Source organism: Mastigoproctus giganteus, chromosome 2 (genome assembly GCF_048544385.1).
Source record: "Mastigoproctus giganteus isolate SK-2022 chromosome 2, ASM4854438v1, whole genome shotgun sequence".
Classification (NCBI taxonomy): Eukaryota; Metazoa; Arthropoda; class Arachnida; order Uropygi; family Thelyphonidae; genus Mastigoproctus; species Mastigoproctus giganteus.
This window is the reverse complement of record NC_143576.1, coordinates 152,236,103-152,261,232: the sequence shown is the minus strand read 5'-3', so window position 1 is coordinate 152,261,232 and position 25,130 is coordinate 152,236,103. Positions and strand designations below refer to the sequence as shown.

Genomic DNA, 25,130 nt, shown 5'->3' with positions numbered 1-25,130 from the left:
TCATGATCGACTGAAATTAAAGCCGTGATTGACTTGTTGACCACCCCTGCTCTAAATGGAAGAACATTAGAATTCATAAATGAATACAGGATGTACAGTACCTCTGAAAACTCACAGGGATAAGGAGCTCATCCCTTTACTCTTGAGCAGCCAAGATGTATCTCTTGAAGATGTGGGGATTGGCAGAGCCATCCATCATTTTGCCTTCCCTACTCATCAAACCACTGTTTCTCTAGATGAGAACATATTAAGAATTGGTTGCAAAGTTGAATCTCAAGGGAAAAAACAACACTGGCCATTCACTTTGACTCAAGACCAAGCGTAATGGGCTTTCCTGTGTGTGTGGGGGGGAGTAAAACACAAATCATGGGCCATCTCTTTTGCTGAAGCTGCCTGTATATAGTTTGCCTTGAAACATTCATTCCTGTGGCTAGTGAGAACCCCAGAAAGATTCTGGCATGCTCTAACATTTGGCTAACCTTAAACATGGCTATGAGACACCTCTCCTGTTCATTTTATTTATTTATTATTTATGATAACTCCAAATGTGAAAGGCTATTGGAACCTATAGTACTTTAATTCCATGCATGGGTTGAGAAGAAAAGAAGATTGTTTATGCTGGTCTTGAATTTCTGCAGACTTTAATTTTTAGGAAATATGAAAGGAAGGTTGTTCCAAATAATAGAAAAAAATTTGGTTTGGGGTTTAATAGCACACTGGCAACAAGCGCTATAATGCATCAAGTTCAGGTTTAAAACATTAAAAAATCACGTGTGTACCCTGTATGCATGAAAGATGTTTTGTGTAAACATCGTTGACAACACCTACTAAATTTCAAACAGCTAGAACTGAAATCATGAACGATGTAATTTATGCCCACACCTGCTACGTTGTTGTTGTTTTGGTTTTTAGGAGCATTAGCAATTAAGGCCATATTGCTCCGAGATATGCGGTGGTCATTCTCTGACCTTTCTGCATCCTCTGTATTTGGTGGTGACGGGCTCGAACCCCGATCTAATCAAGAAGTGTGTGCTATGCACTGCTGCTCCTTCCCACCTGCTACGTACTCTACCGAATCAATGTTAGTGAAAAATAGGATACACACGACCGCTGCTTACTCTACCATTTGGAAAGATTAAGGCATATTCCTAACACGGACATTGGTTCTGGTCAACCTGTTTTCTACTGCAAGCACCCTATTAGTATATTAGCAATGGCTTATGCCGCGCCTAGAGGGGAACAGGTATCCTGTGTGTTATCAGACACTCAGCCTAAAACACTGATGGATCCAATATCTCTCTATTACAGAAGATTTAGGAGAAGTCTGGTTGGCCTGCCTCCCTAAAATCCACTCATGCACACCTTCTCGATGGTAAGCCCTGTTACGTCACTTAGGTGGCAACGAACGTGTAGAGTGGTTCTCTTCAAGACGCCTGGTCAGCGTGAAGAGGAAAAGACCAAACCCTCCAGCAATGAGAGCACAACAATACAAATGGCCCTCAGTCCCCAGCAGCTTTCACTCTCCCTCTTACGGCAGCGAGAGGATCAGAGTGGAAGCAGAGGGTGCTAAGAATCTCTGGGTACGACCAGGCTGCCATGCACGGAAATTGAACTTGGCCTGTTATAACGTACGATCACTCATCGGTGAAGATAGGATATTAGAGCTGGAAAAGGAATTAGAAAATGTGAATTGGAATATCATCGGTTTGGCTGAAACAAGAAGAAGAAATGAATCACTTATAAGTTTATCAAGTGGAAATCTGCTGTACACCAATGGAAACAGTGAAAGGAGTGAAGGTGGAGTTGGGTTTCTGGTCCATAAAGATTTTAAAAACAACATTTTGGAATTCAAAAGTACATCACCAAGGGTGTCAAGACTAATACTCAAGATTTCTAAGAGGTACAAGCTAAAGATTATAATGATTTATGCACCAACATCGAGCCATGATGATGAAGAGGTTGAAGAAATGTACACCGAAATTGAGAGTCTTCTAGATGAACAGAAAACCCACTACACTATTATTATGGGGGACTTCAATGCTAAAGTTGGAAAAAGACAAAACAGTGCAGAAAGGGGAACTATAGGAAATTTTGGAATTGGTGAAAGAAATGAAAGAGGTGAAAGACTTGTGGAATTTGCAGAATCTCAAGGAATGTCAGTAATGAACACTTTTTTCAAGAAAAGGGTGAACAGAAAGTGGACATGGAAGAGTCCAAATGGATTAACAACTAATGAAATCGACTTCATCCTCACTAACAGAAGATATATTGTGACTGATGTTACCGTCCTGAATAAGGTAAATGTTGGAAGTGATCACAGAATGGTAAGATGTACACTTGATATAGATGTAGGAAAAAGAAAGGAAAAAACTGACTCGAGTAAATAATACAAAGGTCTTTGAGATAACAGAAGAGGAGAAAAAGCAGTATGTACTGGAACTTAAGAACAAGTATGAGCTTCTGCAGACTGCTGAGGACCAAGATATCGACGAGGAATATTACAACTTTTTGAAAGTGATAAAGCCCAAGAAACCTATAGGGAAACAGAAATCCAAAGAAGAAAAAATTAGTCAAGAAACACTTGTCATGATGAACCAAAGACGACAAATGAAGAGCAAGAAAAACACTGACAGGGAGAAAATTGAGTATACTGAGTTATGCAAAGCCATTAGAAAGAGACTCAGAGAGGACATAAGAAGATTTAACACAAGAAAAGTAGAACAAGCATTAAGGGAAAACAAAGGATTTAAATCAGCAGCCATGAGCAGTAATACAGAAAGACAAATGATACTGAAACTGAAGAATAGCGATGGTGTACTTATAAACAGCAGAGAAGGCATAATTCAAATAGCAGAAGACTACTATAGAGAATTATACAAGGAGCGAGGGAATGATACCAGCAGTGGGGAAGATGGATTGCAAAGTAGCAACACACGCGACATACCCGATATTCTTCCTGATGAGGTAGAACATGCATTGAAGAAAATGAAGAATCGGAAAGCCCCGGGGGAAGATGAAGTTACTGTAGAGTTGTTAAAATTGGGAGGAAGAGACATAACACAAAAACTGGCAAGGCTCTTCACAAAGTGCATTAGAAAAGGTGTGATGCCTAAGGAGTGGAATAATGCAATCATAGTTTTGCTGCATAAGAAAGGAGATAAATCAGAAATTGGAAATTATAGACCAATTAGCTTGTTATCCCATATCTACAAGTTGTTTACAAGGGTCATTACTAACAGATTAGAAAGAATACTTGATGAGAATCAACCGAAAGAGCAAGCTGGCTTTAGGACAGGATTCTCAACTATGGATCACCTTCACGTAATATCACAGCTAATGGAGAAAGCAAATGAATATAAAACACCATTATGCCTGGCATTTGTGGATTATGAAAAGGCATTTGACTCCATACAGCATAAGGCAATGTTTCGGGCACTGGAAAGACAAGGCATAGATACTCCATATATTATGATTTTGAAGAAAATATATGAGAGTGCTACATCCTTTATTAGACTAGACAAAGACAGTAGCAAATTTAAAATCGAGAAAGGAGTTCGACAAGGAGACACAATATCTCCAAAGCTGTTTACTGCTGCCCTTGAGGAAGCTTTCAGAAGATTAGACTGGTCACAGAAAGGAGTCAATGTGAACGGAGAGTACCTAAACCATTTACGATTTGCAGATGACATTATGGTCATAAGCCACGATCCCAAAGAATTAGAGGAAAATCTTAATCAGTTATGCACAGTTAGTAAGGATTTTGGACTAAAGATGAATATGGCTAAAACAAAAGTAATGATGAACAAGTATGCCACGGAAAGGGAAATAATTATTGAAGGAGCAGTAATTGAAAAGGTGGTGTCATATACTTTTCTGGGACAAGTTATTAGCTGTAATAATGATAAATGGCTGGAAGTCAAGAGAAGAATAAATTTTGGATGGATAGCATTCAGGAAATATAGTCACATACTGAAGAGCAATATCCCAGTTTGTCTGAAACGTAAAATAATGAATCAATGTATACTCCCCACCATGACTTATGGAAGTGAAACTTGGGTACTCACCAAAAGAATGGAAGAGAAGCTAAGAAATACACAGCGAAGAATGGAACGAATTATATTGGGAATCAGGCTGTTAGATAAGAAGAGAAACACATGGATTAGGCAGCAAACTGAAGTAAAGGACATTCTTATCAAAACTAAAGAACTAAAATGGTCTTGGGCAGGACACATAGCTCGAAGACATGATGACAGATGGACTGAGAAAATAACAGAATGATACCCAAGAGGAGCTAGAAGAAAACCTGGAAGACAAAGGCGGAGATGGATAGATGAAATTCATGAGTTTTTGAGTAGTAAATGGATGGCCAGTGCTCAAAACAGAAGGAACTGGAAAGTTGCTGGAGAGGCCTTCATCCTGCAGTGGATTGAAAATGGCTGATGATGATGATGATGATGCCGCGCCAGCCAAAAAAAAAAAAAAATAAATAAATAAATAAATAATAAAAATGCTGTATTTCTTTGATTCTAAGACGCACCTTTTCCCCCTATAAATGTCTCTAAAAATGGAGTGCATCTTAGAATCGATTGCGTCTTACAATCACAATTTTTTTTTGAATTTTCCCGCGCTTTGCACAGCACGACATGTTTTGTTTTTATGTGGAAACCCCGCCTCCAAGTTTGACCATTATCACATTCTACAATTCCATTGGAGAATAAAGTGGCTTGGGTGATTTTACGTGCTTTCGAAATGTGAAGCCACCATTATTTCATTATAGTGGAGCTCACTCAGTAAAAACTAGGAAGTTTTATTTGTATCTTCGAAAGTACGTAAGTGGAGTTACTATATTTCATTAATTTTGATCCATTATTGCACATTAAAATGTCAAAAGATTGCACTACGAAGCCGCACTGAAATGAAAAGTTATTGTGTATGCAAAAGAACATGGAAATAGAGCTGCAGGTCGTTAATGTTTCTCCAACGACAAACATTTACATCATTTAGTGATGTAAATGTTTGTCGTTGGAGAAAGATTGCAATTCCATATTAACATTGACAATATTAAAAATGAAAAGTACTACATATGGGAAACAGTAACCCCAAAGTAACGTATAAATTCTGTGGTACTACACTGACAGTGGTAGAGAATGAAAAGGACCTGGGGGTAATTGTGCAGGCAGATATGAAGTTTTCTGAGCAGTACAGACGGGCTGCAAGAGTAGCTCATGGTGTCTTGTCAATGATATACAGGAATTTTTCTAGCAGGGATAAGGAGGTGATGGTCAGACCACACCTTGAGTACTGTATACAGGTCTGGAGGCCTCATTTTAAGAAGGATGTAGAGCTGTTGGAACGAGTACAGAGAAGGGCAACAAGATTAGCGAATGGAACAAAGGGTTGTTCTTACGAAGAAAGGCTTGAGTTTTGCAAATTACAGTGTCCGGAGACTAGGCACCAGCAAGGTGATCTGATAGAGGTGTATAAAGCCTTGAATGGTTTGAGCATGCTCAATGCTGATGGGATTCTTCCTCTTGCTCAGAATAATCACCTGAGAGGGCATAAATTCAAATTGAGGAAAGACAGATGTAGGATAGATGTGTGGAAATTTGCCTTTAGCCAGCGGGTAGTTGGTTGGTGGAACAGCCTTCCATCCCTTGTTGTGGAAGTTGATAGCAAATAAATTTAAGGCTCAGCTGGACAGGTATTTCGAACAAACGGAGAGGTGAAATGGGTTTTTTTTTTTTTGGATGATGCTGCATAAGCTTGCTTTCTTGCATCATATGTCTTTACTGATGCTAATATCTGGTAAGTTGCTGGCGGACCTTTTAGTGGTTCGCACAGGCTTGAAATATTGGTTTAAAGAAGTATTTCCGTGGAGAAAGCTTGCTTTCTTCCATCATTTTCCACTAATGCTACTAATAATAACAATTTCAGTGATACACATGTACTGCAAGACAATACTAGAAATTGGGAGGTGTCTGACAAATCTCTGCAATGTGCACGAAAGAGAACCTCATGGACAAGAACTAAATTATGATAGCAAGGCACTGAACTCAGACCCTCATGAGAGATTACTGTACAAGCTGGAACATGTTGGGATTACTGGATATTCTTCAGATTGGTGTAATGTCAGGAGTAGGGCCCCACAAGGATCAGTTTGAAGGGATAGAAGATGTGATATCAAAATCTGTAGATGATGTAAAGATTTGTAGAGTTGTTAATCATTAGTGCATCCTAAAGGCTGCAGCACGCCATTAGGATGACTTTAACAGACTTCAAAAGTGGTCAAAGAAGTGGCAGCTATGTTTTAATGCTGCTAAATGCTTACACTTGGGGAATAGCAATACCCAAATAAATTTAACACTTGGAGGAGGTAAAATAAAAATAGTAGAGGAGGAAACGATCTTGGAGCAACAATACAGACAGATATGAACTTTTCTGAACAGTAAAAATAGGCAGTTGGAAAACCCATGGTGTCCTATCGATGATTTAACAAACATTATCCTGTAGAGATAGGGAGGCCATAGTCCCACTATACAAGGCATTGGTAAGACCACATCTGGAATACTGTGTTCAAGAATGGAGACCTTATTTGAAAAAGGGTGATGCGCACAAAGACTCCTATTATGTAGGCCACAGAGCTTTGCAACCAAGCACCTCAGAGGTGACCTGAATGTGGTTTATAAGGATCTGAGAGGGTTTAGTAAAATGAATGAAGGCAGAATTTTCACTTCTAAAGAATTCCAGAACTAGGGGCATACGTTCAAATTACAATTGAACAGGTTTAGACTAGATTGTAGGAAGTTTTCTTTTAGCCAGAAAGTCGTTGAGGCTGACAGTTTGAATAAATTCAAAGGTCAACTGGATAGTTACCTATGTGAGGAGAGAAGTAAATAATTTGTATTTTCTTATCTAGTCTCCTCCCCCCCCTCAAGCCGGTGCAGCAAAAGCCCGTGGCTTCCTTGCGCTATATTATAGCTTGATCACTTACTGATAGCTTGATTACTGATCACTTGTTCTATAGCATATAAGAACAAGTGATCAGTTCTTTACAGAAGCCTCTGGAGTTGGACACCAAATGTATAACTGAAACTTTATTAAAATACAAATAATATAGTAAGACCAGATCAAATTAAAATGATAAAATAAAATATAAAGAACAGCAAATAAACTATACGGAATAAAAGAGATGAAAACAACCGTAGCTTTCAGAGGCGACTGCCTCCTTTATCAACAGTAAGACTTAACTTGAAATGGCACATCCTTAAATAACTGCAGGATCATGGCTCGCAGCACGTGTTACCATAGGAGCTTGGGCAGTATTATCCACATGTGCATTGAAACCGGAAATGGTTCGGGAGTATGCCAGGCAGAACCGTTCATCATTTCCCAGAATTACGGTTTCAAAGAGGGGATGAATACGGATTCCCGTCTCTATTAATGGTATCATGCCCAGAAGAGCAAATCTGCAAACACTCGAGCCATTTGCGGTGCCAAAATCCATACAAATGGTCAACTGTAACAGCATTGGCAGGTGAAATTTGGTGAATTGCCTACCAGAAATGTTCCGTCACAGCAGATTTCCCATAATCTGCAGCCTTTATTGCATTAATATGTTCTCCCATGTGATCTTTGAAATGCTGTTTTGTCTCACCAACATAGCACTCCCAACAATCCGGGCATTTAATCTCATATATGACCCCACTTGTACCTTACATGGGTACGGGATCTTTAACCTTTGACACGACTGTGTGCAATCTTCGCCCTGGTAGTTGCACACAGCGTGTCTGACAAACACGAAATACTCTAGCAATTTGCTCGGTTAAGCCCGGATAGTAAGGGATGTATGCGGTTGCAATGGGTGCAAACAGCTTTATTTGTCCGTATTCCGTTTCCCAAATATATTTATTCAAGATCGTCTGGGGGTACCCACATTTCCTCAGTTCTGCTGTGACTTGTTTAATCTCTTCCTTTCTATCCTTGGAGGCACTACAGTGAGACCCAACCCTATCCAAGAAGACCCTAATAACACTATTCTTGTGATTGTTGGTTTGTGCCGTGTTATAATGCGTATATTGTCCCCGGCACATGGGTTTTCGGTATAAACTCATTTTTATTCTGGGGGCCATCTCTATACACCAACACATCAAGGAATAATATAGTACAGACAAAGACAAGTTAATAAGTTTACTAGATTAATGGAGGCTGCTGCCGAGTGTAATATTAGAAATGAGAATTCTGTTTGCAATTTTATATGCAATTTGAGCAATAAACAGCTAAGGAACAAGAGGATGTTTTGAATTTGGGTATAAAAGTTTGCGTCGGTTGCACAAAACCCTCCAAAACAGAAATAGCTATGGGTATTGAAAGAGTGGTAAGCAAGTTATCGGCTACCATAGCTAATGAAATCCATACAAAAACTTCTGTGATTTTGAGCCAGGCTCACGCAGCTCCTTCTAATCTCACCATTATCCAGAGGAAGGTGCTTAGGGTGCTAAGACAGGACAACAGCACCTTTGTTTTACCCGCAGACAAAGGGAGGTCAACTGTGATCCTCAACAAAATGGGTTACTGCAACAAAGCCTTGGAACTGTTGAACGATAAGACAACATATAAGGTTACCCATCGGAATCCCTTGGTAGGATTGGAATGGAATGTCAACAAAATCTTGCAGGGTTGGTTGAATGCTGAGAATATCTCCAAAGATATGTATTGGACACATAAAGATATGTATTGTACACTAGGCAGCTGGCACCCATGGGGGTACCAGCTGCCTAGGTTTTATGACCTACCAAATATTCATAAGGCAGATTCTGCTCAGACCAACCGTATCCTTTGTGGGAAGTCCTATGCATGTATTACCCAGGTATCTCACCAAACTAATATCTCCTATCATAGGACGTTCGAGCTACACCATCAAAAACAGTGGAGACTTTGTGCAGTTTATACATGCTCAAGTCATTGAAGAGGGGTGAGGCCATGGTGTCATTTGATGTGGTGTGTCTGTTTACATGCATCCCCATCGAGAATGGGATGAAATGTGTGCACGTGGCGTTGGAGAGGGATTACACCTTAAAGGACAGGACTCCCTTGAGCATAGAAGATATTTGTAGTGGGGTAGAACTATGTCTCTCCAGTACCACCGTGTTATTTCAAAACACTACGTATAAGCAGGTTCACGGCGCGGCGATAGGCTCCCCACTTAGTGCTGTTATAGCAAACCTAGCCACGGAGGAGCTTGAGTCTAAGATTTTTGAGATGGGTCTGTTTCCCTCCCATGTGTGCACGGAAAGGATACATCGACAATATATAATTGCCATTGTACGGAGGGGGAGAGGTTCTCAGTTTTCTTAATAGTTTCTCCCCTTTTATTCAGTTTACCTTGGAGGTGGAAATGGATGGTGCCCTCCCTTTCCTTGATGTGTATATAAAATATACACATCAAGGAAAAGATGAAAACGAGAGAAATCAAGGAAAAGATGAAAACGAGAGAAATCAAGGAAAAGATGAAAAAGAGATGAAAACCCCAGAATAAAAACGAGTTTATACAGAAAACCCATGTGGCGGGGGCAATATACACATTATAACACAACACAAACCAACAATCACAAGAATAGTGTTATTAGGGCCTTGTTGGATAGGGTCGAGTCCCACTGTAGTGCTTCTGAGGATAGAAAGGAGGAGATTAAACGTCTCACAGAAGATCTCAGGAAATACAGGTACTCCCACAAGATCTTAGATAAACATGTTCGGGAAGTGGAACACAGACGAAGTGAGCCGTTTGCACACATTGCCACCGCATACATCTACTATCCGAGCGAATCACTGGAGTATTATGTGCTTGTCAGACATGCTGTGTGCAACTACAAGGGAAAAGATTGCACACAGTTGTGTCAAAGGTTAAAGATCCCATACCCCTGGAAGATACAAGTGGGGTCATATATGAGATTAAATGCCTGGATTGTGGGGAGTGCTATGTTGGTGAGACAAAACACCGTTTCAAAGATCACATGGGAGAGCATATTAATGCAATAAAGGCTGCAGATTATGGGAAATCTGCTGTGGCTGAACATTTTTGGGAGGCAATTCACCAAATTTCACCTGGCGATGCTGTTATAGTCGATCGTTTGCACGGATTTTGTCACTGAAAATGGCTAGAGGGTTTGCGGATTTGCTTTTCTGAGCATAATGCCATTAATAGAGACAGGGGAATCCATATTCATCCCCTATTTGAAACAGCAATTCTGAAACAGGTTGAATGGTTCTGCCTGGCACACTCCCCAGCCATTTCTGGTTTCAGTGCACATGTGGAGGATACCGCCCATGCTCCTACAGTTATTTAAGGATGTACCATGACAAGTTTTGCTGTTGATAAAGGAGGCAGTCATTACTGAAAGCTACGGTTGTTTTTATCACTTTTATTCCACATAGTGTAATTGCTATTCTTTATATTTTATTGATGTATTTTATCTTATTGCTTTTATTGTACAATCAGTGTATTTTTTTTATTTTATCATTTTAATTTGATGATGTCTTATACTGTATTATTCGTATTTTAATAAAATTTCAGTTATGATAAAGTGATAAGTTAATTATACTAAAATCTAAAAGGATGGAGTAAACTAATGCTGATGGCATCCTTACTCTTTCTGACAACACATGTAAGGGGTCATAAACTGAAAAAGGATGGCTGCACAAAATGATGCACAAAAGGATGATGAAATAGATGTACTTTCAGCTAGAGAGTAATTAACGGTTGGAACAAACTACAATCTAGTGTTGTGGAAGTAGGTCTAAATAAATTTTGAAGAATCATTCAAATTATTAGATGGGATACACAGATAAGTTGGGTAAATTTTTTTTGGCTTATACATCATAAGCCAAAAAAAATTTGCATCATTTGGCCATTACTAATACTTACAATTTCCCAAATATCAGTCCAGTCTTCGGCTTTCTTGATCACACCTGTATTCGAGAATGACTATAATTCAGGTGTAGTGCGCTACCTGTTTTATGAAACTTCAATGTATAGTAAACCCCCGCTATTCGCGGGGGTTACGTTCCTGAGAAATGTCGCGAATACTGAGTTATTGCTCCCATAGTAATAAAGGGGTTCCGTTCCAAAGTATGAAATATATAAGAAAAACTAGTCTAAAATTTTGTCTATATGTATTATATGTACCTTCATAATATGACTATGTACATAGACAGTACATAGTGAAATGCAAGCATATGGCATCGAAATGAAAATAAGAAACAATTTAATATTAAATGTAATATTTATTAGAAATTTCAAACCAGCGCCTTTGCTAGCAAAAAAACTTATCCCGCCAGTGCTATTACCAGTTTCGCTAAAGTGTTGATAAAGGAGTTTTGCCTTTTCACGAATGATGAGTGAACTTAACAGAATTTTATTTTGAGTTCGGTCTTCTATCCACAGATTTAAAGCCTTTTCCATTTTTTTTTCTAATTTAACATCACGAGTTACAGAGCAAATTTTTGAAGCAATTAGCGCGTTTTCACGGACACTACGGCGGATTTTTTCTTCCGATTTTTGGATTGATCGTACCGTTGACTCATTGATTTTATAATGTTTTGCCACTGAAGAGAGACACTTTCACCATTAGAAATTTTATCTAATAACTCAATTTTATTCGCTAATGTCATCACCTTCTTTGCTATTTTCACATTTTTCTTGTTATTCGTAGCCATATTTTTGTAGAGGTTAGAAAGAACTTGTCCACAATAAAGTCACTTTCCTTCCGTTAAAAAACTCGAAAAGGTCTGTTTTACACTGCAAAACGGTAGATTTGTCATTTTTGTAAGCATATCAATTTATAAATTGATAATGGCTGCAGTTTACCTTTTACTGAAAAAATATTGCGCATCAAGGGAAAAAAATAAACGCAAAGATAAAAAAAAAAAATGATAATAAGATCAATTTATAAGCATATAAATTAAAAGCAAACGGCAAAACCTTGCATGGCAAGCGCATAACACATACCGAACAAGGATTAGCGAGAAACATCCACGCTCGCGATTTTGTCAACTATCTCCCCCCACCCACTGGGCGCTGTTTTGACCGGCAAAGATAATTTTAGCCACGCTCATGTTTTTTTATGGCGGAAAATATTCATGGCGCTTTAAAATTCACATTTTTTTAGGTTTCATTTTATATTAAATCGGCGATCGCGAATACGCGAAACCGCGAATACAGATACCGCGAATAGCGGGGGTTTACTGTATTCCCTAACACCAATGATATTTTCAAGTTTGTCTATAACTGTATAATTTTCCTTCTCTGACAGAAGCATCTTCCTGAGCAATAGCAGGAAATACCATATGCAAAGTACACAACCACATATCACCAATAGGAGTAATATGATATTTCTGAATAGTTTGTTTAGGCACATGTATAAATTACACAATTACGATATAAAACAAGAAAAGTAATTCCTTCTACTTACCTAAACCACAAATATGAATCCAGTACATCAAATACTGCTTCCAGGTGTATTAAATCCATTATTGTCTTTGGAGGCCTAAAAGGCCATCCAATATTTCGACATAACCAATTAAATGTTAAAGGCTGATTAGAACTGTACTGACGGGCAAACTGAAAGAGTTTTTTAAAAATATATTAAGCAGTTATACCTTGGGAATGAACAAGTTTTATACTTATGACCTTTGTTTAAGAAAAAAGCGCCAGAGAACAACTGATTCCCCACTAAAGGTTCAATAATAATTTTCATTGTGGGCTATAATTCCATATGTAAATTGTGTTTTTTTTTCCCCTCCACAGAAAGACAATTCTATACTGCATGCAGCCTTTAACTCCCCCTCAGTGGAGCAAATGTTACAATGCTATTACAATGAGCTGCCTGATTTTTGGCTTGGAAAAAAATTATACCTGATAATGAGAACGATAACTGCTATTTATTTGTAATGTTGTGCATCCCCCAGCCACAACAACTTCCAATTTTGATGATTATTATCCAAGACTAATGTAGAAAAAAAAAAAAGAGTATCTATTAAGCAGCCACAAGTGCAGAAATTAAGGTTATACAGTGAAACTTCTCCTAACGGACACCTCTCGTTAACGGACATTTTCAAATTCCCCAACTCACCTCTATTGGTTTTAACGTGTTTTCAGTTTCTGTCTAGCGGACATTCTCTGTAACGGACGCGGACAGGCAATCTGCACTGTTTCGTTTAGATTAGCACTTAATTTGATCTCCCCATAACGGACAGCAGGCGAGCTTACGGCCCGTTTTCTAGGAACTTTTCTTCCATGTATTGCCTCAATTGTGTGTTTATTTTCTATTTCCGATTCTCTGAATTTTATTAAGGTTTACGTCGCGGTTCTAAACCCTTTTTCAAGAATTTTAAGGCACGTGTAAAACTTCTGATGGATTCGGTGTGTGCAGGGGGGGGATAAGGTTGGCCTTTCGTCTTTTCAGTTTTGTTCAGTGTCGTGTGAAGTGCACAATGTCTTCTCGTAAACATTAAACTTTAAAAGATAAAGTCAAACTCATTAATGCGTATGATCGGCAAAAAAATAGTGTTCGCAATCTTGCTGCAAAATTCAAAATCGGGAAGACGCAGGTAAGCAATATCCTAAAGAAAAAAAATGAACTGCTTAAACAATTTTGGAAACACGGAAATGATCAGGTTCAAAAATCATTCCCAAAAACTGTTGGACTTCAAATTGACAATGTTACTTATGAGTGGTTTTGTCGCGAATGTGCTAAAAAAATTCCCATTAATGGGTCTATTATTAGGGAAAAGGTTTTGGAGGACCGTCAAATTGGAAGATTTATGTCGTGATTTTGAAGCTAAGGATATTTACAACTGTGACGAAACAGGGTTGTTTTTTAAAGCTCTTCCTAAAAAAACAATGAGTCTAAAAAACGAAAAGTGCCAGGGCGGAAAAATTTCTAAGGAACGCTTGACTATACTATTGTGTACAAATATGCTGGGAGACTTTGAACAACCTCTCGTTATAGGAAAACCACAAAATCCTCGTTGTTTCAAGGGCATAAAGTTGAATCTTTTGAATGTTGACTGGAAGTCTAATAAAAAAGCGTGGATGACACGAGATATCATGAGCGAATGGATAAGTCACTTTAACCAAAACATGATTCGTCAAAACAGAAAAATTATTCTTTTCATGGATAATGCTGCATCTCACCCGCACATTGAATTGTCCAACATTCAAATCGTTTTTCTCCACCAAACACATCTGCAGAGTGTCAGCCCTTGGATCAAGGGATAATAAAAAATTTTAAACTTCACTACAGAAAACGTGTTTTAAGACATCTCATTGCAAACATGAACGATGTAAAATGTGCGAGTGACCTTGCAAAGAAAATCAGCATCCTAGATGCGATTCAATGGATTTCCTCTTCAGTAAACACAATTAGAAAACAAACTGTCGTGAACTGTTTTGTAAAGTCTGGCTTCTCAAACGCAAAAATTGAAGTTGTGAACAGCAGTGTGGAGCACCAAGAAGAACAAGAACTTCAACATCTATTGATAATGTACGATACTTCAGCTACAAGTGACCCTGGCTACAAAGATATAGACTCGAACCTCACTACAGAAGATGGTGCTATAGATATCAACGACGTTATCATCGATATTTTTCAAGAAGTTCCTCGTGAGGATGAAGAAATGGAAGGAGGTCATTCTGTCGAAGAACATCGATGAAAATAGAAGAAATGTTCATACAAATCAATCGTTTAAAAATGTTTTTCGCCGCTGAAGAAGATACTGAAGGACTTTCGATGGTTTCTTCACTCCAAACAAATGTTGAAAACAAAATTATCAGCCGGAAGAAGGTGCAGAAGAAAATAAGTGATTACTGTATGTATTTTTCTTAAGATAAAGTCATAATATGCATAGCACAATTGTATGTATATTATTTACAAAAATATTGTTCAAAATCTGTATATATTTTAATTTAATTTTACATTAAATGTTTAACGATTTTTCTTTCTTTCTTTTTTTTTTTTTCCTCCCTCAGACTTCTTGTTAGCGGACACTTCTCTCTAACGGACACATTTTCGTTCCCCGTGGCTGTCCGTTAAAGGGAAGTTTCACTGTAGTTGTCAAATTATCATTCTGTTACGTTTATATCAAGGGATAGCATACAAAATAAAATAAAATGATAAAATTATAAAAAAAAAAAAAAGTGACACCCACCAAAGGAAGAGCATCATATCCATGATAAATAAAAACAAAACCCACAAGGACTACTTTTTTGAGGAACATCAGCCATTATGAATATCAAAGGGATTGTATTTCAGTTGAATGCTATAGGATAGGGTATCAAGCAGCTATTCCTATATGACTGAGATACAGAATTAAAAGTAATGAATATAAACATAAGTATGCCATGGCCAAATGGCATGTATATTATAATTATTTTAGAACTTCGTAGCTTAACATGATCAGGGTGTTACCCAGATAGATATACGATATGAATTTCATTTTGGAATGTACGAGGGGTAATCATTTAATTCGCAGATTGGTGAAGGATCTTACCTTAATTGTCGTAATCTGAATCTTCTCTGGATTTCTTCTTCACAAAATATTCTCCTTTGAACTTTAACGCACTTTTGCCACCTACTCCGTAAGTCTGCCCACAAGCAAGTCCAACCCATGCATTAAATGCTTCATGCAAGCCATTTTTCGAAAGACTGCGAAGTACTTCCATTGTAGCTCAGTGAACATCGTTGTTAGATACGAAAAGGTTACCTTTCAGAGCATTCTTCAAATGTGGAAACAGGACAAAATCACACAGGGATAAGTCCTATGAGTAAGGGGGATGTGGCAGAACCTCGGCACCTCTGGCAGTGATCACTGCACAATATTAGCAGTATGGCGCCTGGCATGCTTATTATTTTATGTGCAGTTGTGAAGGTTTCAAATTCCTTGCAGATATGATTCAGCATGTTCCATTATCCCTGAGAGCTTGTTATGTTTTTTGCTGTTCTCCAATTAATATGCAGTTTCCTTTTGTGTGTACTATGTTCCTGAAAGTAAGTTTTTTAATTTTATATATTTTTTTATTATTGTTAATTTATTATTTAATACGAGGGGTGATCATTTAATTTGCAGACTGGTGCAAGATCTTATGCTAATTGTCATCATCTGAATCTTCTGTGGATTTCTCCTTCTCAAAATACTCTCCCTAGAACTTTGCACACTTTCGCTACCATCATACCATGCATTAAATGCTTATTGCAAGCCATTTTTTGAAAGACTGCGAAGTGTTTCCATTGTGGCCCTGTGAGTATCATTGTCAGATGTGAAACACTTACCTTTCAGAGCTTTCTTCAGACGTGGAAAGGGGGAAAAAAATCACACAGGGCTGTCATATGTATAAGGGGGGGTGTGGCAGAACCTCGGCACCCATGGCAGTGATCACTAACTAATATTAGCTGTATGAGGCTGGCACTGTCTTGACGGAGAAACCAATTCACACCAGAAAGTTCTTGATGTTTCTCATGAATGGTGCAACAAAGTTTTACTCCGAGAACCTCAGCATACACTTCCTTATTCATTGTTGTTCCATGAGGCACAAAATGTAAAAAGAATGCCTTTTATGTCAAAAAACACAAGAACCATTTGTTTGTCAGTTGAATGAGGGGCTAGAAATTTCTTAGGTCTTGGTGAAACTGATTGCTTCCAGTCATCCGACTGTTGTTTTGTCTCTGGACCAGAGTGAAAAATCCAAGTTTCATCACAAGTCACTATTCAATTTAAGAAGTTTTGACCCTGTGTTTAAAAATGATCAACCTTTTCTTTGCACACAAGTCTACTCTTGACTGTTTTTGTTCTGGAGTCAAATTGTGTGGAATCCAGCGGGGACAGGTTTGCGACATTTTCAGGTGATCTTTCACAATATTGTGGGCATTACTACTGTATGAAATGGATATTCTAACAGCTAATTCATGAAGTGTAATTCGCTTGTCTTCATCCATGATTTCCTGGGCTTTTGTGATTTGCTCAAGAGTTGTTCAGAAGGAAGGCTGATCAGGTCTTGAGTTATTTCCAACAGACTCACAGCCTTCTCTGAATCGCTTGCGCCATTTAAATATGGACATCCTACCAAGACACTCATTACCATATGCTTCTTTCATGTCTTTAACTGTTTCCTGATGCATTTAAACCCCATCTGACACAATAACGGATCACAGGTCGCTGTTCAATCTGTATGTCTGGCATGATGCTTGCTTCAAAAATGATACGCATAAACCTCTGGCCTCTACAGTGTTCTGTATAACACCACAATGTATAATACGCGGAGATGGGGGAAACCCTTGGTGCCGTTAGACCCTAAACACACTATACACTATACACACCAGCTGCTCAGTAGCGATCAGGAAGAGCATCTGTAGCAGCAATTATGGAAAGTTCATGTGGTAAACTTAAAATCTTGCACTAGTCTGCGAATTAAATGATCAATGTATGTAGGAGTGACAGAGATGAACAGAAGGGAAGGATGTTATGCTTCTGATAAAAAGCTGCCTGAATGCAAAAGATTGTACCGTGATTCAGAACCATTTTAGGAGAGCACAGGGTTTGTGGTAGGAAAGGTTAGGTGGGGAATGGGGTTCAGGTTTGCTACAGATGGGCACAAATCTCTGATGAACTTAAATGGGCAAGTAAATTTGAGTGTCTTATAATGGGGGATTTCAACTTACAGCACAATGAGGAAATCATGTCCTGGAAATGTTACCGTGGAGTAATTTTGCTGAATAAACTTGGTGACTGTTATTTATATCAACATGTTATAGAGAATGTAAGAGGTAAGAATATTCATGATCTGGAACCTTTAGTAGTGGGTGACATTATGGTCACTCACTACTAAAGGTTCAAAGGAGTATTTGTCACAAAGGAGTATTTTTTTTTTTTTTTTATGTGAACCCCAAACACGAGAGGTATTAGAACCTATAGTACTTAGTACCGTGCTTGGGTTGGAGGTTGCGAAGACAAAAGAAGATATTTGTTGACATTGGACTTGAACTTTTGTAGATTGTAATTTTCAGGAAATACGAATGAAGGAAGGTTGTTCCAGAAAACGGCAGTTGAATGAATAAATGAGGAAGATGAAAAGTTGGTTCTGTGGGTTTGAAGTTGGACAGTAAATGGATGTTGGCTGGTGGCGGCATGTGTTTGGACTGTTTTGAAAGAGAGAGCGGGAATTATAGAAGCCAGCTCAGAAGAACAGTGCCCATGGAAGTATCTGTAGAAGAGGCATGCAGCAGAAACAGTACATCTATGAGACAGCGAGTGGAGAGACTCTGTTAGAGATGAATCATTAATTAACCTAACTGCCCTCTTCTGAATGGAATCAAGAAGCCTGAGAGAGGTTTTGGGGGCACCACCCCAGATGTGAGAACAATATTCCATGGCAGGAGGGATTTGCGATTTATACAGAGTGAGCAGCTGTTTGGAAGAAAAGTAACATTGAGAGTGAAAGAGAAAACCAAGTTTTTTAGATGCAGAGGAAGCAATATTTGTAAGTAGCAGAGGAAGTAAGCAAACCCTTAGCCATAATTATGAGAGCTTCCTTGGACTCAGGGGAGGTACCCACAGACTGGAGATGTGCAAATGTGACCCCAATTCACAAAGGAGGATCAAAGGCTGACACAAGTAATTATAGACCTGTGAGTTTAACTTAAATTAATGGAGGCACTAGTTAAAGAAGCACTGCAGGATTATTTAGACAAGACTTCAGTTATAGCTCGGACACAGCATGGTTTTGTTAAGGGGAAGTCTTGCCTGACCAATTTGATTGGATACTATGATGCAGTCACAAAAGAACTGGATGCAGGGAATAGCTTTGATATTATATACTTGGATCTTAGAAAGGCTTTTGATACTGTTGCACATGGAAGACTGCTACACAAATTGGAGCAGTGTGACATTGGAGGCAAATTGCTGCTATGGATAAAGGGGTGGTTGAGGGGGAGAAGACAGAGAGTGGTAATCAATGGACACTGCTCATCGTGGACTAATGTTATTAGTGGAGTCCCTCAGGGCTCAGTGTTGGGTCCATTATTGTTTTCTGTATTTATAAATGATATTGATGATCGTATATCAAGCTTAATGTCCAAGTTTGCAGACGATACAAAGGTTGGCAGGGTTGTCAAGGATACTACTGACACTATGCTGCTGCAACAGGATCTGGAAAGGTTGAGCAGATGGGCTGAGAGGTGGCAAATGAAGTTTAACATTGACAAATGTAAAGTACTACACATGGGAAACAGCAACAACAGAGCAACGTATCAACTCTGTTATACTACACTGACAGTGGTAGAGAATGAAAGGGACCTGGGGATGGTTGTGCAGAAAGATATGAAGTTCTCTGAGCAGTGCAGACGGGTTGCAAGAGGAGCTCATGGAGTATTGTCAATGATATACAGGAATATTTCCAGCAGCGATAAGGAGGTGATTATTCCCTTGTATAAGGCAATGGTCAGGCCACACCTAGAGTACTGTATACAGGTCTGGAGGCCTCATTTCAAGAAGGATGTAGAGATGCTGGAACGAGTTCAGAGAAGGGCAACAAGATTAGTGAATGGAACAAAGGGTTGCTCTTACGAAGAAAGGCTTAAGTTTTGCAAATTACAGTGTCTGGAGACTAGGCACCAGCGAGGTAATCTGATAGAGGTGTATAAAGCCTTGAATGGTTTGAGCATGCTCAATGCTGATGGGATTCTTCCTCTAGCTCAGAATAATCACCTGAGAGGGCATAAATTCCAATTGAGGAAAGACAGATGTAGGATGGACGTGCGGAAGTTTGCCTTTAGCCAGCAGGTGGTTGGTTGGTGGAACAGACTTCCATCCCTTGTCGTGGAGGTTGATAGCCTAAATAAGTTTAAGGCTCAGCTGGACAGGTATTTTGAACGAACAGAGGGGTGAAGTGGAAGTGGGTTTTTTTTTTTTTTTTTTTTTTTTTGGCTGATGCTGCATAAGCTTGCCTTGTTGCATCAAATGCCTCTACTAATGCTAATGCTAATGATCCATTTTTGTTTTGTCTTTCTTAGTAAAATAAGGGTGGGTTATATACATCTCATTGGCTGCATGGAGTTCTAAAACACCATCGCCTAGATCAATTCTGTTCATCGATATCCATTCCGGTGGAAATTGATGGCTGCAGATTGTTTTTTTTTCTCACTTTTGGTTTTGTTGTTGGATATGTTGGAATGGTAATTGGGGCATTACTGGCTTGTTCAATTGTCTATTGTAAAGGACATTGGTTAAAAGTAGAGAACAAGCAATAGATATATTTGGGGAAACTGATACATCTATCTGAAAATGTTTACTAATACTAACTGATACTAACTGAAAATGTTTAGCAACTGTGGCATACATTTTCTTTGACTCAGTTCTGATTACAGGCACTCCCTGACTTACGCAATAGTTGAATTAACTAAATTCGACTTTACGTAAGTTTTTGCCGGCCAGTGCAAACTGAAAAAAAATATATGGAAAAATATTTTGCATCCTGTAGGAATAAATGGAGGTACCGTGATAATATCGTAATGTAAACCCAATAACACTTTTTTTTTAGCAATTCATTCCAAGACCTCGGTAGTTGAAATTTTTGCTATGTAACTATTTATCTCTCTAAAAGGTCATTTTTATAATAGAAATTGCACTACACTTTCATCATTATCATATCTTCCATTATAAGAATTCATTTTTTACGCCTTTGTGACATTTTCCTAAAGCAAATTTCTGGAGGTCACGACCATAAAACAATATAAACAATTTGCACTTTCTGCTTTATTGGGCTATTCTGTTAGTGCAATCTATTATAAATGAGTAGTAAACTTTATCTTATTGCATTTGCGATAATACCGATAGATGGAATTGTGTGGGTTTTATGGTGAAATATATTTTCTTTGACTCAGTTTTGATTGTAGGCACTCCCTGACTTATGCAATACTCGACTTACGTAAGGATTTACTCAACGAGTACAGGTCAATGTTGAAAAATAGTCGCGAGTTAAGGTTGAACATGAAAGTGTCTGAAATTCTGCCCAGACATGATAGGAGGGAATACATGATAAGAGCCTTGTCAATCAATTTGGCCCTGGAGGGAATGTGCAAGGCTCAAGGGATAAAATTTTTTTCAGCTTGATCTATGTTTGTTGACAAGAGAGACTGCTTCTACAGGGATGGGATACATTTAAATAGAAAGGATGCAAGAATATTTGCTGATGCTATCGAGGCAGTGTTAGGTGGGTCGGAAAACTGCTAGCTTGGGGGGGGATACACAGACAAAAGATTAACAGTGGCCACAGGCAGAGACAAAATAGCAGTGATATTTGCACTGCTATTAGAATGAGCAGCAGCCTGGAAAGCAAGGCAATGGAGATTTCCAGGACTGCTGGGAGTCCTAGTGGAACAAGTAAATACATGGGCCTTGTTAGGGTGACTAAGAGTAGAAACAGGTGCATGTATACTTGCATGTACACAAATGCTAGTAGTATAGTTAATAAATTTGATGAGCTTGAAGCACTAGTCAAGACAGATATTGTTGGGATATCAGAGACGGTGTCACACAGACATAAGCAGTGCAGAAATGGAATTTGGGGAGTACAATGTGTACAGAAAGGATAGACAGGACAGGAAGGGAGGAGGGAGTTATGCTCTTAGTTAAGAAACACACAAAATCTAAGGAAGTGCATCTAATTGATGTTGGTGGACAATGCAATGTTGAGTCTGTTTGGTGTGACATAAACACCGGGAGAGGAAAAATGAGAGTAGGTGTGTGTTGTAGGCCTAATGAATCTGATGAGTATAATGAATAATTATGCAGAGAAATAGAGTGGGCCAGTAAATCAGAATGTCTTATAATGGGGGATTTTAATTTTCCAAATAGACTGGAACTTGTGGGGTGGTCACTCGCACACTAGCAGGGATTTTGTGGATTTATTGGATAAATGTTTTCTACAGTAACATGTTCGAGAGGCAACCAGAGGGAGTAATACATTTGATCTGATTATCAGCAGTGATTATCCATGCATTAAGAATTTGCACATAAAGGTGACAGTGATTACAATGTATTGATGTGAGAATTACTTAAAGATGTAACTACCATCAAGGATAAAGGGAACGGCTTTTGCTTTCATAAAGGTGACTACAGGGGTCTCAGACAGTTTTTAAATTCTGTAGAGTGGGATCAACTGATGATGCTACCAACACTGAATTCTAAATGGGAAGCCTTCAGTGAATTAATTTTGGAGGCTACTATGCTTTTCATTCCAACTAAGAAATACTGTTCAAGGCTTAGGCCTAAATGGATGTCACATGAACTAATGAGAGTCATGGAAGGAAAACAATGCGCAGGATGCATATAAATTATCAGACGACACAGAAGTCTACAGTAGATATTAGCTAGTCTGTAATCAAGTCACAAAGGAGGTTAGGCAAGCGAAGGGAGATTATGAGAAATCGTTGGCAAAGGATGCAAAGAAAAACAGGAAAGACTTCTTTACTTATAAAAATTCAAGAAGGAAGTGGTTGAATTAGATTGGTCCACTTGATATTGGTGCTTCGATTGTTGTTGATCCTGCTCAAATAGCTGACAAACTGAATGAGTATTTTGCATCTACATTAACACATGAGGAATTCTGTAGGGAAGTGGAATACAGAAATTTATTAAACTCTAACAGGGGGCTAAATAATTTGTTGAAGTTAAACATAAGGAAGACACTTGGGGTGGATGGGATCAAACCAGTTATATTAAAGGAAGCAGCAAAGGAAGTAAGCAGATCCTTAGCCATAATTACGAGGCTTCCCTGGACTCAGAGGAGGTCCCTGTGGACTGGAGGTGTGCAAATGTATCACCAATTCACAAAGGGGGGTTCAAAAGGTGACACAAGTAACTATAGATCTGTTAGTTACGATTATTAGCAAAGTTTATCTTAGTACACACCTCTAGATCCATATTGGTGAGGGTTAAATTTACATAAAAGAAAGTAATTTTTAACAGATTAATTAATTTAAAAACATGTCTCTAGGAAGAGGAAGTGCACCACCTTTTCCTGGTTGTTATTTATAAAATTATATGAAGAAGATTTGTGTGTTGAAAAACCAAGTAAAACCAGGTTAAATGTAAATTTAACCTGGTTAACCCTGACCAGTATGGATCTAGAGGTGAGTACTAAGATAATAAGCTTTGCTAAGAATCTTAATAGATAATCAACAGTACTTCAAGCTTTAAGCTGTAAAATTAGTCATTATTAGACCTGTAGTTTAACTTGTGTTCTGGGGAAAATAATGGAATCATTGGTTAAAGAAGCATTGCAGGATCATCTAGATGTTGTTGTTTGGTTTTTAGGAGCATTAGCAACTAAGGCCATATTGCTCCGGAATATGCGGTGGTCATTCCTTGACCTTTCCGCATCCTCCATATTTGGTGGTGACGGGCTCGAACCCCGGTCTAATCAAGAAGCGTGTGGTACGCACTGCTGCTCCTTCCCACCTGGCTACGGAGGCGCCCAATCATCTAGAAAAGACTACAGTAATAGAAAAGAAAAAGCATGGATTTTTTAAAGGTGAGGTCTTGTCTGACCAATTTGATTGGATACTATGATGTGGTCACAAAGAAAGTGAATGCCAAAAATAATTTTGATATCATATACTTGGATTTCAGGAAAGCTTTTGATACTGTTGCACATGGAAGACTGCTGTACAAATTAGAGGGGTATGACATTAGGGGTAGGTTGCTACAATGGATAAAGGGGTGTTTGAGTGGGAGATGACAGAGAGTGGTAATCAATAGACACTGCTCTTTGTGGTCAAATGTTGTTAGTGGAGTTCACCAGGGCTCAGTGTTGGGTCCATTGTTGTTTTGTATATTTATCAATGATATTGATGAAGGTATATCAGGTTTAATGTCCAAGTTTGCAAATAATACTAAGATTGGCAGGGTTGTTAATGACAGTATGCTACTCCGACTGGATATAGATAAGTTGGGCAAATGGGCTGAGAAGTGGCAACTGAAGTTTAACATTGACAAATGCAAAGTATTGCATATGGGTAGCACAATAACCCAAGAGAAACATACCAACAGTTTGGTACTACACTCAGGGAATGGAAAGTGAAAAAGACATGGGGGGTAATTGTTAAATCAAATATGAAGTTCACTGAGCAAGTGCAAGCGGACTGCCAGGGCAGCTCATGAAGTCTTGTCAATGATATATAGGAATTTTGCTAGCAGGGACAGGGAGGTGATTATCCCATTGTACAAGGCAATAGCCAGGCTACATCTAGAGTTCTGTGTACAAGTCTGGAGGCCTCATTTTAGGAAGGATGTAGAGTTGCTAGAACAAATACAAAGAAGGGCAAGAAGATTGGTGAGGGGAACAAAGGGGTGCTCTTACCAAGAAAGGCTTAAGTTCTGCAAATTGCAGCACCCGGAGAGTAGGCACCTGTGAGGTGATCTGATTCTTCCACTTGCTCAGATTAAGAACTTGAGGGGGCAGAGATTCAATTTGAGGAAAGACAGTTGTAGAATAGATGTGCAGAAATTTGGCTTTAGCCAGTGGGTAGTTGATTGGTGGAACAGACTTGCATCTTTTGTTGTAGTAGTACTGGCATATGATGCAAGAAAGCAAGTGTGTGAGCTTATGCAGCATCAGCCAAAAAAAAAAAAAAAAAGAAAAAATTTTACAAAATAATTCCCTCTAAATGTTTGTCCCATTCCTTCTTAAATTAACTCTATCAACTCCCACAACAACAGATGGAAGACTTTCCCCTTAACAAACCCATGCTGTGTCCGAGCTATAATTGAAGTGTTATCCAGATGATCCTGCAGTGCTTCTTTAACCAGTGCCTCCATTAATTTTCCTGAAACAGAAGTTAAATTATCTGGTCTGTAATTACTCGTGTCACCCTTTGATCCCCCTTTGTGAATTGGGGATACATTTGCACATCTCCAGTCTCTGGGGTCCTCCCCTGAGTCCAAGGATGGTCTCATAATTATGGCTAAAGGTTTGCTTACTTCCTTTTCCGCCTCCTTTAATATAACTGGATAGATCCCATCCACCCCAGGTGCCTTTCTTATGTTTAACTTCAACAATTTCTCCTCCATTTTGTTTTCAG

The 25,130-nt window shown here is 38.7% G+C and overlaps 1 protein-coding gene across 2 annotated transcripts in view; it reads right to left on the bottom strand.

Moving 5' to 3' along the window:
- Positions 1–25,130, bottom strand: part of Suv3 (Suv3 RNA helicase) — a 349,258-nt gene that overhangs the window by 11,996 nt on the left and 312,132 nt on the right. For both annotated transcript variants that reach the window (XM_090368722.1, XM_090368723.1), the window contains one exon: positions 12,468–12,616. In XM_090368722.1, the coding sequence (XP_090224848.1) occupies positions 12,468–12,616 (149 nt within the window). The remainder of the gene's footprint in view (positions 1–12,467; positions 12,617–25,130) is intronic.